Source organism: Dromaius novaehollandiae, chromosome 9 (genome assembly GCF_036370855.1).
Source record: "Dromaius novaehollandiae isolate bDroNov1 chromosome 9, bDroNov1.hap1, whole genome shotgun sequence".
Taxonomy (NCBI): Eukaryota; Metazoa; Chordata; class Aves; order Casuariiformes; family Dromaiidae; genus Dromaius; species Dromaius novaehollandiae.
The window spans coordinates 20,339,797-20,352,606 of NC_088106.1; the positions used below are offsets into that span (position 1 = coordinate 20,339,797).

The 12,810-nt window shown below is 39.7% G+C and overlaps 1 protein-coding gene across 1 annotated transcript in view; it reads right to left on the reverse strand.

The window, feature by feature from the left end:
* Positions 1-2,683: 2,683 nt before the first annotated feature.
* COL4A3 (collagen type IV alpha 3 chain) overlaps positions 2,684-12,810 on the reverse strand; it is a 68,283-nt gene continuing 58,156 nt past the window's right edge. Inside the window, exons 45-52 of the mRNA XM_064516895.1 lie at positions 12,298-12,369; positions 12,039-12,158; positions 10,864-10,962; positions 9,972-10,184; positions 9,103-9,280; positions 7,942-8,056; positions 6,456-6,628; positions 2,684-5,144 (exon numbers count right to left, since the gene is read on the reverse strand). Coding sequence (XP_064372965.1) covers positions 5,060-5,144; positions 6,456-6,628; positions 7,942-8,056; positions 9,103-9,280; positions 9,972-10,184; positions 10,864-10,962; positions 12,039-12,158; positions 12,298-12,369 — 1,055 coding nt within the window. The 3' untranslated portion in view covers positions 2,684-5,059. The remainder of the gene's footprint in view (positions 5,145-6,455; positions 6,629-7,941; positions 8,057-9,102; positions 9,281-9,971; positions 10,185-10,863; positions 10,963-12,038; positions 12,159-12,297; positions 12,370-12,810) is intronic.

The following is a 12,810-nucleotide window of genomic DNA, read 5'->3' on the forward strand; positions in this document are numbered from 1 at the left end:
AGTGGTTTCTCATCGCTTCCTGCATCCGTTGCGACCCCGGCTCGCGGCGGCGGTCGCTGTGGGGCGGAGAGCCGGCCTCAGGCCGGGGCAGGCGGCGGCCGCCTCAGGGCGCCCGTTGCGGGAGGCTGGCCAGCTCGGAGGCACCCGCGCACCCCGCTGCCTGGTGAACGCAGCCCGGGGCCTCGCGTTTCCTTCACCCCGGTCACTGCCGCGTTCGCATTGTATTAGAGCTGTCAGCAGCAGTGGTTACCAGCGGCACAGAGTGCACGAAGCAGGCTACCCCTTTCCCGTGCCGCTTAAACCCCGCTCCCGCATCCGTTCTGCCCAGCAGGGCAACCTCTCCTCGGTGGCCCGGCATAATGCTCCCAAGGGCCTCCTCAGCCCACCCAGGAACAAACATCACTTACAGCACAGGCTGCCTAAGGCCAGCTGTTTCCTTGGGATGTGGTAACTATCACTGTGCCAAATCCACACAGGAAAAAAAGTGCTATTATACCTCACAGATAATTTCTTAAACAGAGGGAAAAAGCTTCTGAGCTTTCACTGTACTTTGATTAATGGTCAGTTAAGTTCAGATGAAAGTGAGTAGAAATGCCAGAAGAATTGAAAAGTATATTGATTCAAGGTCTGCAACTTGCTAATTCAGTTCTTTACAGACGCTGAAAGCACTGTTTTACAGAGGCAAGTGGTCTGAAATATGATCTCTGAATAGGCATCGAACAAAGCTAAAAATAAAGCTGTACAGCACTGAAAAACTGTACATTATTTGCATCTAGATTTATAATCTTATATTTGGCCCTTCTTGAAACACCAAGTGTTTTCATATACTGATGGGCATTGTCACTGTATTACCTTCCTCTGTTTTTTTTTTTCATTAAAGAAATCCTGCGTCAGGTATTCTGTTACATACAGTTGGTGTTGGCCTACTCTTAGTCAGAGTTTCATGTCACTTTTAATATTGACGCAACAGTTGTCTCTTAGTCTGCAGAAAATTTTCCAGTGCTCCAAGACATATAAAAAATTAGCTTACCAGTCAAAACAGATGTTCAGCTTACTCATAGACTCAAGCAGTAACATGCCTAGCTTTAGCACCTACAGCTTCTCAGTAACCTTTTTAGACTTTGCTCCTTATTAATGTTATTGTAACCAATATTTTTACAAGGTATCCAAGGTAAATCTTACCTATCCTAAGATTTAAGAATAGTCCCATCAGTTATTCTAGTGTAGTTTCATGTTACAAATCATCCCTCGGAGACCACTACTGTGTCCAGTACCACTGGACCACTACAGGCACTATAGCTTATGCCTTACCTGAAAAAGAATAGCACACAGCTGTACCCTGGTTGTATCTGCATCCCTTTCAGGACATTGTTCCCATCCCTCATCGTGCAGAAATCCGAGGACAAACCATTTTCTTTGACAGTATGCAGTCTCTCCACTGATATTCCTGATTCTCTTGTTCAGTGGTTTAAACTGCTATCCTCAACAATGTTTTATACAACCCTCTGTTCCAACCTGTCAGTATGATTTTCAGATACATCTTCCTTATTTTCACATTGAAATCTTGGTAATAATAATGTTGGTAAAAAGTTTAGATCTGCCCTTTTCTTTCTGCTGCACACAGCCTACCTCTGTGTGTGTACTTACAGAATACCCCAGGGTACTGTTATCCAGGTGTGGAAACACTGTACGTCCTACTCTTCTTTTTTTCTTACTCTTTTTTTCTTGTTTTTTATTAACAACTTTGGCTTCCTTGGTGGCCAGTTCTCCCCCTTCTTGAACCTGCAGTCATAATGGTTCCCAAGGCAAGCTGGGAGTGTGTTCATCAGGGAGCTGGCTCCATGGTCCAGCTGTGGGTGGCCCCAAGACGGCAGGGCAGCAACCTTTCTGACCAGGGCACCGTACCAGGACACTGAGCGTGGCAGTGCGGTAACCGGTTCTGCTGTCCCTCCGGTGACTGTCAGGCAAGTGCAAGGTCAGACCCCGGTCAGTGCAGGATGTCCATTCTGGAGGCCTCCGCAGAGCTTAGATGCAGTAGCTGGGCCTGGGCTGGGCCAGGCAAGTGGAGGCTGCGTCCTTCATCTTACCTGGTATCTCTCTCTGTCCTTGCAATCCTTTCTTCATGCTATTTCTGTCAACTGCAACTTGCAACCCACCTGCACTTCACGCACATGATTCAGCTACCCGTTAGAATAAAAAGACATGGCTCAGTCGTTCCAGATCGAAACCATTGCCCACCACAGGCTCTTTGTATAGAATTATACCTAGAAGGAAAGGTATAGGCAACCAGCTTGTGTGTCTACACTGAACTGCTAGACTTCTAGCATAGTCTAAGTAGGAGAGAGAGAGGCTCTTCTAAGGGCAAGCTCCACCTACCGTCTTTTATTCAGATGACACTATCATGCATTGGAGTATTTTTATATTATGCATAGGTACTGGAAAAGATCATTAGCACTCTGAGGAACAAAAAAGCAAGTGAAATTGGTCTTTTTTTAGTCAAAATTATTTTATTTGGTTGTATTTAGCAGAAGGTTTGTTTTCCTCCCTTTTTTTTTCCCCCATTTTTGCCATTCTTTCAGTAGAATATATTAACACTTTGCACCTCTTTAGCACTTTCCAGTTAAGTCTCTCAAAGCATTTACAGACATGAGCTAATTAATCCTCACAACAACCATTAGTAATATGGAAGTAAAATGATCTGCACCTGCAGGAGAAATTAAGATCAATATTTTTCAAGTTTTTCTCCGATTTTCAGTGTCTACCTTTTAATACGCTGGGCTTGACAATCATAAATGTCCCTCCAAGTTTTGAGTGTTTCAGGCTTCTTAAAGAAAGCCTGAAGTTGAGTGCTCAAAATCCAAAGGTATTTATAGCAATCTTTATTTAGTAACTTGTTGAAGGACACACAACAATTTCCACTTATGAGTTGTACTAAGAGACATAATTTCCTCTTTGTAACTTACCTTTGAGTTTAAAATCACAATCTATTCCCTTCTCCTTACGTATTATACTTTACAGACCATCTCCAGCAGACTTTAACCTCAAGTACTTAAATTCTGTGTTTTACTAGTAAGTTTTACAAAGAGTCTCCCCAGTCATGAGTTGTATACAGTATACAATGCCTTTGGGTGACTCTAGTGATGCTTATGTTATCCCAGCCTTAATAACAACCCCCCCTCCCCAAGCAACAGGTGTGGACTTCATCTCTTAGTATTTAAAGCAGATTTCAGAGTTTAGGGAAAAATCTAACATATCATTATCTTAAAGAACCCCCCCCCCATCCCCAAACATGATTCAAATGGAAGATTAAGTATTAACTTGACGTTGACAGTACCACCCTGTCAGCAGCGCATCTGCATAGTCTTCATAAAACTCTGTAAATTCACAATTACACCTGCAAACATAAGTACTATGATCTGTTCAAGAAAACAGTAATTTTAAAATATCCATTCAATCCACATAAATGTTGTCTTCAAATTAGCTTCCTCAGAAGATACGGGCATAAAAACATACAGATCAAACTATTTTCTAGTTAGGTTAACAGTGAAAATTCCAACAATAAGACAAACATAATGCAAGTATTTTAAAAGAATCTGAATATAAAATTTCACTTGCTTAAAAAAAGTTCTGAATGAGAAATCTTTGTTATTTCAATGAATTGCTAGACTCTACATTTAAAATAATGCATTTACAGAACTTCTCAGATGAATTAGACTTCTAGAACACTAAATACTGAAACTGACAGTTGTGTGCAAGTATTAACAGTTATTAACATTTTAAATGTTTACAATACATTTTTAAATAGCCTTGCAAGTGCAATGTTATAAGTATAAAAAAAATCAGAGCTACAGTTTTATATAAATTATATGAGTAAATGAAAGTGCTTTTCAAGTATTTATGTCCATTTACAATTGTATTCTCTTGTATAAGTCAGTGCTCAGATGGTACAATTTAAGTATCAATCAATTTCTTTTTTCTTAATTTAAGATGCATGCATTTAACTGGATGGAATAAGTGATTTCATTTCCAGAAATGTTTGTGATAAATATTTAAATATTAAATATTGTAAAATGTGTATATTTTACTTTTTGTTGTGTATTAAAAAATACAATAAAAAGGAAGACAGAGATTATACATCTGGAAGGGTCTGTGCTAAGCTGATAATGCCATGGGAGCCCTCGAGCCATACAGTAACTGCAAATTCCATCAACATTTCAAATTATGATAGTTCTTCAGTAGAGCCAAAAGCATGCAATCATAATAAAGGCCCGATACTGTCAACTTGTTAAGAAATTAAAAATTTTTATAATGTGTCAAAATCCACTGAATCTAAAGAAGACTTTCCAACAATTTCAATTAGTCAGTCCTTAGCCAAAGTTACATGGGAGAATGGAGCTAGTGTATATCACCATTGTACTGTCTACAGAGCATAGCACAGCTACCTCACGAACTGTTGTTATTGCAGTGATACAAAAAAAAAAAAAAAAAAAAAGTATTCCTGTTTCTCAGCCAGAGGAGGGATGAGGTAAGTAGGGAGATACTTGTTTATTAGACAAGAAAACCAAACCAAAACAACCCTTAATGAATCAATATATATTTAAAAGTGCACTGAAAAAGATTTCCTATTGAACTCCATCTCTCTTAAGTGCCAAATTTTCATCTTAAATTATATCTACTTTGAACACTGAACATCTGTAAGCTGATATTACAGCATATAGTTTGTCTTGCAGTTTGAAAAGCACATGATGCAAGGCAGCATTAACATCTTTCATTAAAGATCTGGCAATGCCACAGTTTTATCATGAAGATGCAGCTCAGAAATGACACAGTTCAGGAGAAGACCCTGCAGGACTGTCATTACAAGCTTACTCCAACAAAGTGCTTTGTCATTTGCCAAAGAAAAAAGTCAAACTGTTGCCCTACCTCACCATAGTGCTGCACTGGCAATTTGTAATTTTCTTTCCAGATGCAATTGGGCTTTAATAAATTATAGCTCTTCAGAAGTAGGCAATTCTTTTTAATAAAAGCAGTTTTGTGCTCCATCAGCAATGCCCATTGTTTAGACTGGTCTTTTCATGCAGACCTGGCAGCGGCTGATGATGTTTTCTAATTCTCCTGCTTTCAAAGTCTGTGGCAAAGGTTTCCTAAAAGAGAAAACAAACATTCACTTTTTCCTTAAAAACAGGGAGAGGTGACAAAAGTTGTCATACTACTGGATTTTTCTGCTCTTTTCCTCCCCTGCCCCTGCCTCCCCCATCTCTTTTGCTCAAGGGGTTCCTTGTCCTAAACACTAATTTTGCATCACAATGGAAATAAAAAAGGACTACAGTGACATAACTGTGAACTCAAGTACATTCAGACACTTAAATGGGGTTGGCTGCAGGCACTTAGGATCTTCATGCTCTTAAAAACATATTTTTCCCCTTCTTAATATGGAGGGCAATGGCAATGGAAAGCCTGTAGTTGGCCAGATGAGCTCAGTTAACTGCTTTGAGGAAAGAACAGAGTACAAGCAAATACCAATACTCATGCTGAGAATTAAATCTTCAGAAAACAGGGATATACTGAGCTCTGTGCATACCTGTAAGGATAATCTTGAATTTGCACAGACACTGTAGAAGTACTTTCTGCAAGATTCTGCCCCCAGCCCCCTCAGTTTATGACTCCAGGATTACATAAAACCAATTTTTCTGCATTACAGAAATCATTCACCTTGGCTGTTCCATACCAAACTAACATGCAGGGGTCCAATCATGTGCTGATGTACATTAGAAATCCCAATGAAATTGTTAGGGTTTCAGAGGCTGGAAATCAGTGCAGGATCAAAGCCATAACACACTGATTCACTTGGCTAATCTGATTTTTAGACATAGTGTGTTGGATTTATCTGTCCAAATGCAGACATCTATGTTTGAAGTAGCCACCTAGACTCTTTCACAGCCAATGGACATAAACTGGGGAGGAATTTATCTCTTTCCAGCAAAGATGTTTAAAATGGGTCAGAATACACTGCACCTTAGAAGCACCTGATTCTCTCCCTTGAGCTCTGATGTAGAAGTGTTAAGATAGGCAACAGAATTAATCTTACACTATGACTCTCCTCCAGATTCCAGGACAAACTCAGTACTGCGAAATTCAAGGCAAATTACTGAAGACAATGGCATTAGATGTGCTTACATCAGAAAACACGCTGCATTTAAAAGGCTGTTTGGAGATGGAATTACAGACATTGAAATTCAAATCCTTGACTCACTAAGGCCTCTCTGAGCTGTTCCAGCACTGCAGAATGATCCTAAGCCTAGCCAAGGGAGATGTCTAATCTGAGGGGAATTACTAGGGGCACCCTCGGGTGTTGGGCAGGCAAGTTAATGGCTTCTTGGCCACCTGAGCATGGATGGGATAGGTAAGATGCAAGAAATGGGGAAGAGTTGGGCTGTTGGGAAAGTACATTTTACCTGAACATTCTTCTTGGATTTAGTGATGCCAACCAGAAGCTGTAGGAATTTGTGTAGTAGTTGCACGTCCCCCTGCCATGGCACTCTATGAATGGGATGGCTCGAAATTCTTCCAAGCAAGACCCAGGCGATGCCAATGCTTGGCCAGAAGCTTCTGAGCCAGCACTTGTATACTGTAAATTTTTAATAAGAACTTGTCCATCAGCTTTTAGTAAACTTCAGGCAAAAAAATCTCTAAAACATACCACAGACGGTGTGGTACATCTCAGACAAAAAGTCAGCATAGATTAAGTTTTATCAGACTTCGAATAAAGCACAGAAGCCTTATAAAAATTCAAGCAGTTACGGTTATTTCTTAAGCCCCTCCAAAGAACTTTTTCTGCTCTGTGAAAAGGCATGAAAACCATACCCAGCACAAAGACTAGAAAGTAGCTGGCATCTGTCCAGTTGAAGACCACAGTAACCTAATTATGAATAAGTCAAATCTCCTGTTTTGTCTCTGTTCATATTTTTTGTTGCATTGATTGCTTCTCCAAACACAAAAAGCAAAGGAGCATTTTCCTTTCTGATTTTGGTAAATGTTCATAGAAATGCTCCTAAAATAACTTATGGCAGCAGAAAACTGGCTAGAAACTGAAATTAAAATTGGTGAGGTTTGAAATAAGCAAATGATTTTAACCAGATGCTGCAAAAAATTTCTTTTTTTTTCTCCAAGATATTTAACATTACTTCGGGGCAAATCCCAGTAGATACAACAAATTCCACACCAGATCTAAAAAGACTTCCTATCATGCAAATAGGAATGTGGGCCTGCAAAAGGGTTTTTTCATTCTGTCATTTACTCTCACTTGCTGGCAACCCTAGAGCATCTCACAGGCAGAGGTAACAAAGGTGAAGTGTTATGTCCCCCAGTATGGATGCACCCTTATTCCCATACTCAGTTTTCCTCACCTTGGAACCACATTATGAACTTTTTCCACTTGCACCTCTTTATGGCATCAAAACTGCTGAGGCCCTTCTTTGTAGACAATAGACTACTTCTGTTTGATTTTAACCTTCTGTGGAGTTTGGCCCCAAGATCTGGTTTATAAAAGAACTGCCTGGCATGGAAGTGGTGGTTTATCCTCAGTTACTTCTGCATACCTGTGTTCACGACTGGTCTAGCCATCCCACTCCCCAAACCTGTGTTTCCTAGAGCTCTGCATGATGCGCAAGAATGGGACAAGGCAATTATTTTTGTCAGATTAAAATTCTATGGTTTTCCTTTCATCATTTCCCCTTTTCCTCCTGTCATCTATTATTGAGGACAGATCAGAAGAGTTGTTCCTATGCTTCTGATATTAAATAAGAGTTAATAGAGTTATTGTCCATTTCCAGGGAAAGAAAATTCCACAATTACTAAAAAATAAACGAGCTAATAGCAGACGAAAATGTCAATGAAAGTGAGAAGAGAGAAACAGAGTATTTCTGGCCTTTATATCCTTACCATAACAAAAGAAAAACCCTTCCAGAGAGACATCCAGCCTTCTGGACAGGCAGGAACTACAGTTGTTTGGCTGTGAACTGCTATTACCATTGCAGCTCCTTCACAGACAATGCACCTGTAAGAAGAGACACACATGCATTCAGTACAGAGACGAGAGAAAATACATATGTGGACATCCCCCCCACCCCCGCATCTTTGAGAATAGTAACTAGCTAATGGCAAGGCTTCATATAAATGCTACAACTTGCACACATTTTCTCTTTTGAATGAGAAGTAAATTGAAGGGAACCAAAATACCTGCTTTGCTATCTCTACCAATAACACGATACAAAAATTGGTATAAGGTGGGGATTAGTCTCAGACCATTTGAGTTTCCTAATTTTGCCTTTACTAAAGTAACAAGCTAAATTTTAGCTTCTTCATGTGCTCACTACTTTATGTTACTATGGTTTAGATCAAAATTTCTGTCTGTACTTTTATTTGCTAAGATTAAAAAAAAGAAAAAAAGTAATCTTTATTTCCTAAAGGAAGGAACTAGGAAGATGGACTACTAGATTGCAACAACTGGGCAGCGCAGGCTGGAATACAGAGTGCAAAGCTTGCCTTCCCATCTTTCAGTTTACTGCTCTTGGTCTTTCATGTTTTTTTAGCTCTCCTTCTTTAGAAGATCTTCATTCTTAGCTTTCCTAAGGCAGCATAGGCCAGAAAGGACCAAATTTGCACAACGGTGTTTCACAGGAGAGATCCTTCAGCCACAGCATCTAAAGTTCTTCACTGACTTCAGTAATTATATTAAATGTAACTGGAAGTACAGCTTGTTTTGTACCACATTCCAAATACTGAAGTTGTCTTTATTTTAGTTTAGCCTGCCCCTAATATGCATGACAATAGTTTGTAAAAATATATAAAACAGGCAGATTGTGTGTTGTTATCTCAACTACGCAGACTAAATGGGCTGTGGGACCCTAGCTATAATCTAACTTTTCTTAGGGTATCACTGAATATCTGAAATATTCAGGTGATTAATTAAAAATCAGGTGGCTGAAATCAATGTGGTACTGGCTGAGATAGGCAGATCTTGCTCTGAGATTTGCTGTTCAAAATAAATTATACTGTCTGTGTGGCTCCAGGTCAGAAAAGCCAAGGTTCTTGTACTCTTACCTGCTTATATAGGGTTCTAGTGCTCTGCCAGAAATTGGTGCCATGTCTACCGGCATTGCTGCTGCAGTCGACAGCCAGTATGAATAATCATTACGAGAAGCAAAACTACAAACATTATTGGTGTTACAGAATAAGAATGGCATGGTGGTAAATCGCTGCAAGCAGCTACCAGCTGTTCCTAAAAAATAAGAGAGAAGAGTTCATGACAAAGAGGAAATTATATTTAGCACAGCAAACAGAAGAGACACATCATGGGATCCAATCTAGTATGGTGAGAATTTAAGAAGTTGGTACCTATAAAAAAAGAGAAGGAAAGTATCTGTAGAGTGGAATTATACAAAAGCAAAATGCTTACATTAAATATAATATATACACACACACACACAAAGTAAGGGCTAAGAACAAAATCTGTGTTAAAAAACAGTAAATTCTTGCTGAATTGTATCAGTCTTTGACACAGCAGCAGGGATACGGTTGCCTGAATACAAGCTTCTGGTGCCACTTTGGATTCCCTACAGTATCCTATTTGGCCTCCAGGAAAGCAGGGTTCTCTCACAGATCCTGTATTGTTACTGCCAGCCCTGTGCAGATGTCCTAGCCATTATCTAGCAGACACCTATGTGTAAGTAACTCAATCTTTCCTGAAAAACATCTAGGGGTAGCAAAAAGGGAGCATAGGAACGCAAGAGAGAAACCTGTCTTTCAAGCCATGATTCCTGCATTTTCTCAGAGCAGCGGAGCTCTCTGGAGACCGATGTTTGTAACTAATGTTCATTTCAGGTATCTACTGTGAGTTTGGTTTCATGAAGGCAGCTTAGCATTACTGTACTCTACAGAAAGTGATCTGAAAATTTTTACTAATACAGTACCAAGGTCTTGTCCATGTGCTCGTTCATTTCCTTGTACAAAAAGCAGCGAATAGCCAATGTAGATCTGTGATGTCCCATAGGGGCATGCAGGGATCTTGGCTGATTGGCTATGCCGGGTAAAAATAAAACCTCTTCTTGTTGGACCAGGGACAATAACACCTGGTGTTCCAGGTAACCCCTGTAGACCTGGAAAGCCAATCAGTCCAGGTGGTCCTGTGGAGGGAAAAAAATAAGATTACAAATACTACCATTTTGTTTGCATTCTTACTTTACTTAAATTAGTGAGGCCACTTGAAAAACAATCCAAAAATTAATTGATAAGGAGATCAAATCTGAAAATTGGTAGCATTTCTTGTTAGGTGTATTAGCTCTTTCAGACCAAGATCAGGTACCTTTGCATGGCCCAGTTTTGTGAAATAGTGAGACATTTTAAAGAATCATGGCCCTCTTTATTGAAGAGTTGTAGAGTAAAAACATTTTATATTTATTATAAATATCATATATTTATTTTACATGTTATATTTAATGGATATATAAATATATGCATATTTGAATAAACATATTAATATTTATTCAGTTCCATTTTGATGTCATGTAAAGGAACACTGATACCTAGGGATTTAAATGGATTTTCAAGTGGGTAAATAAATGTGAGTAATAGCAGAGAAGCACAGCCAACGCATATTTTTGGATAAAAATTGTAAATTATTGTTTCAGTGGTGAACATGCACCTGCTGAAAGCTAAGCATGTGCTCACATGTGCTTGTGGCCCTCAGCTACTGAGGATGTCACAGAAAGTCAGTATATGCAAAAGGAAGGATTTACAGAAATTGACAACACAGTCTATCTGCAAATTTGGTAGTACAAGTCAGAGATGTCTTGTCTGTTGTACCTCTTTGTCCTGGAAATCCCCTGTCTCCTTTTGGACCAGGCAGTCCTGGTTGACCTGGGCTCCCAAAAGTTCCTGGTAGACCTTTTACTCCTTTAGGTCCTAAATTATGATCAGGAAAAAACAGAGTAATATAGCAGTAATTATTCTAGATTCTAAAAACAGTTTATGAATAAAGTTAAAAATCCCCATCTGAATGTGGCTGCATTATAATAAAAGTGTGAGTATCAATTTGCTAAGCTTTGAGACTTGGTGTCTACAATGTTACTGTCACCATGTTTCATTTCAGGATGATGACAAGGCACTATGGAATGTACTGCAGAAAAACGGTCTCATAAAGAATGGTTGCAAAAATCAAAGGAAATAGCTTTCTCCTTTAGCATTTGTTGTACAATAGAAATATTTCAAAAATATAATAACAAGCCATAATCATCTCAGTAACTGTTCATAATTCCATAAATACTGCAGCTCCTTTGTAAAACAACTGTAAATAAGTGCAGAAGAACAATTCTGTACTGCCCTCTCTGTTATCCCTGGGTAAGCTGCATCTTTCCTGAGTGGCACATGCCTTCCAGCAGGCCTGGCTCTCTGAGGAGCTCCCTCCTGCAGCGCAGAGCTGTGGTGCGAGAGTGTCCGAGCACCCGCTCGCTGTACATCCACCTCCTCCTACCTGCTCCTCGCTCCCACATTCCTCACAGCACTGGCAGGCTTCATTTCTAGTGCAACTGGAGGAATAGCTGGCCTCTCCTTCTCTTCCACCTCCCCAAACAACCAGAGGGACAATCACTTTGTACTCATTTACGGTACTTTTATTACCTGTGGTATTTTTCCCCTCAAGATGACAAACATACTGAGAATGATCCTGCTCATATGAAAACAGCGAATGTTTTGTCTAAACTTGATGTTTTATTCCATTATTTTGCCTAGTCTTATGTTGAGGGAACTGCTTATTCACTTGCAGACTGTGGGGGTGATGGACAGATGGAATGAGACAGGTTCTGAATATGAGGCAGTTAACATGGCACCAATAGCTACTTTTAAATAGAGAGGTATTTTTAGACATGTTGATTTTTTTGTGCAGAAACATGTTTTCCTGCCAAACAAAAATGTTTCATTAAGTAACACAGACAAACATGTACAGGGATTAAAAACAAAAAACAAACAAAAAAATACCCAACCTTGTAGTCCAGGAATCCCTTGAATTCCTTGATCACCTGGTGTTCCTGGTCTTCCGGGTAGTCCAGGAGATCCCTTGTTTCCTGGGACAGAGAATACTCTCCCAGGGTCTCCAGGTGGACCTAGCAGCAAAAATATAATGAAGAGCTAGCTGTTTTATACTAAAAAACCAAAAGAATCCCCTAAAATCAAAGAAACAACCCTCACAACCAAGCTAAGTCAGCTTGCATTACAACAAGAAGGGTTGTAATAACGTGTTACCATGTTGGCCTTTTGGTCCGCTTGGCCCTTCTGCACCCTGTGGTCCAGGAGGTCCTTGATTACCCTTTTCTCCTAGAAAAGGAGATTGGAGACATACCTGGTTTGAAGTGTTAAAACAACTGCCAGAGGTTCAGAGGCTTACTTAAGAGTCCTACATGATCTATGCAGCCTTCCTAAAGAGTAACACAGTCAGCAGACTCATTTGAAACACTAGAGTGGAGCTCTACATCTTTTCTGTTAATTCTATTATTTATAGGTCAAATGCAGTCAGTTTACAAGAAGATGTTTCCGTGCCTGTGTCCATATAATAGCCAGTCCCACAAGCTTAGCTTAAAATTTTAACTTCAGACTATGTGTTTTTTTACTGAGTTTGCAGGACAAGTGCGGCCTACAGTGATCCTGTACAGTTCCACTCCATTCAAACCCAAATGTCAGTTGTGCTGATGGCTTTTAGGAGGGATGTAAAGCTTTTCAAATGTTTGAAACTTAATAAACAATTCTCTCTAAGTGCAA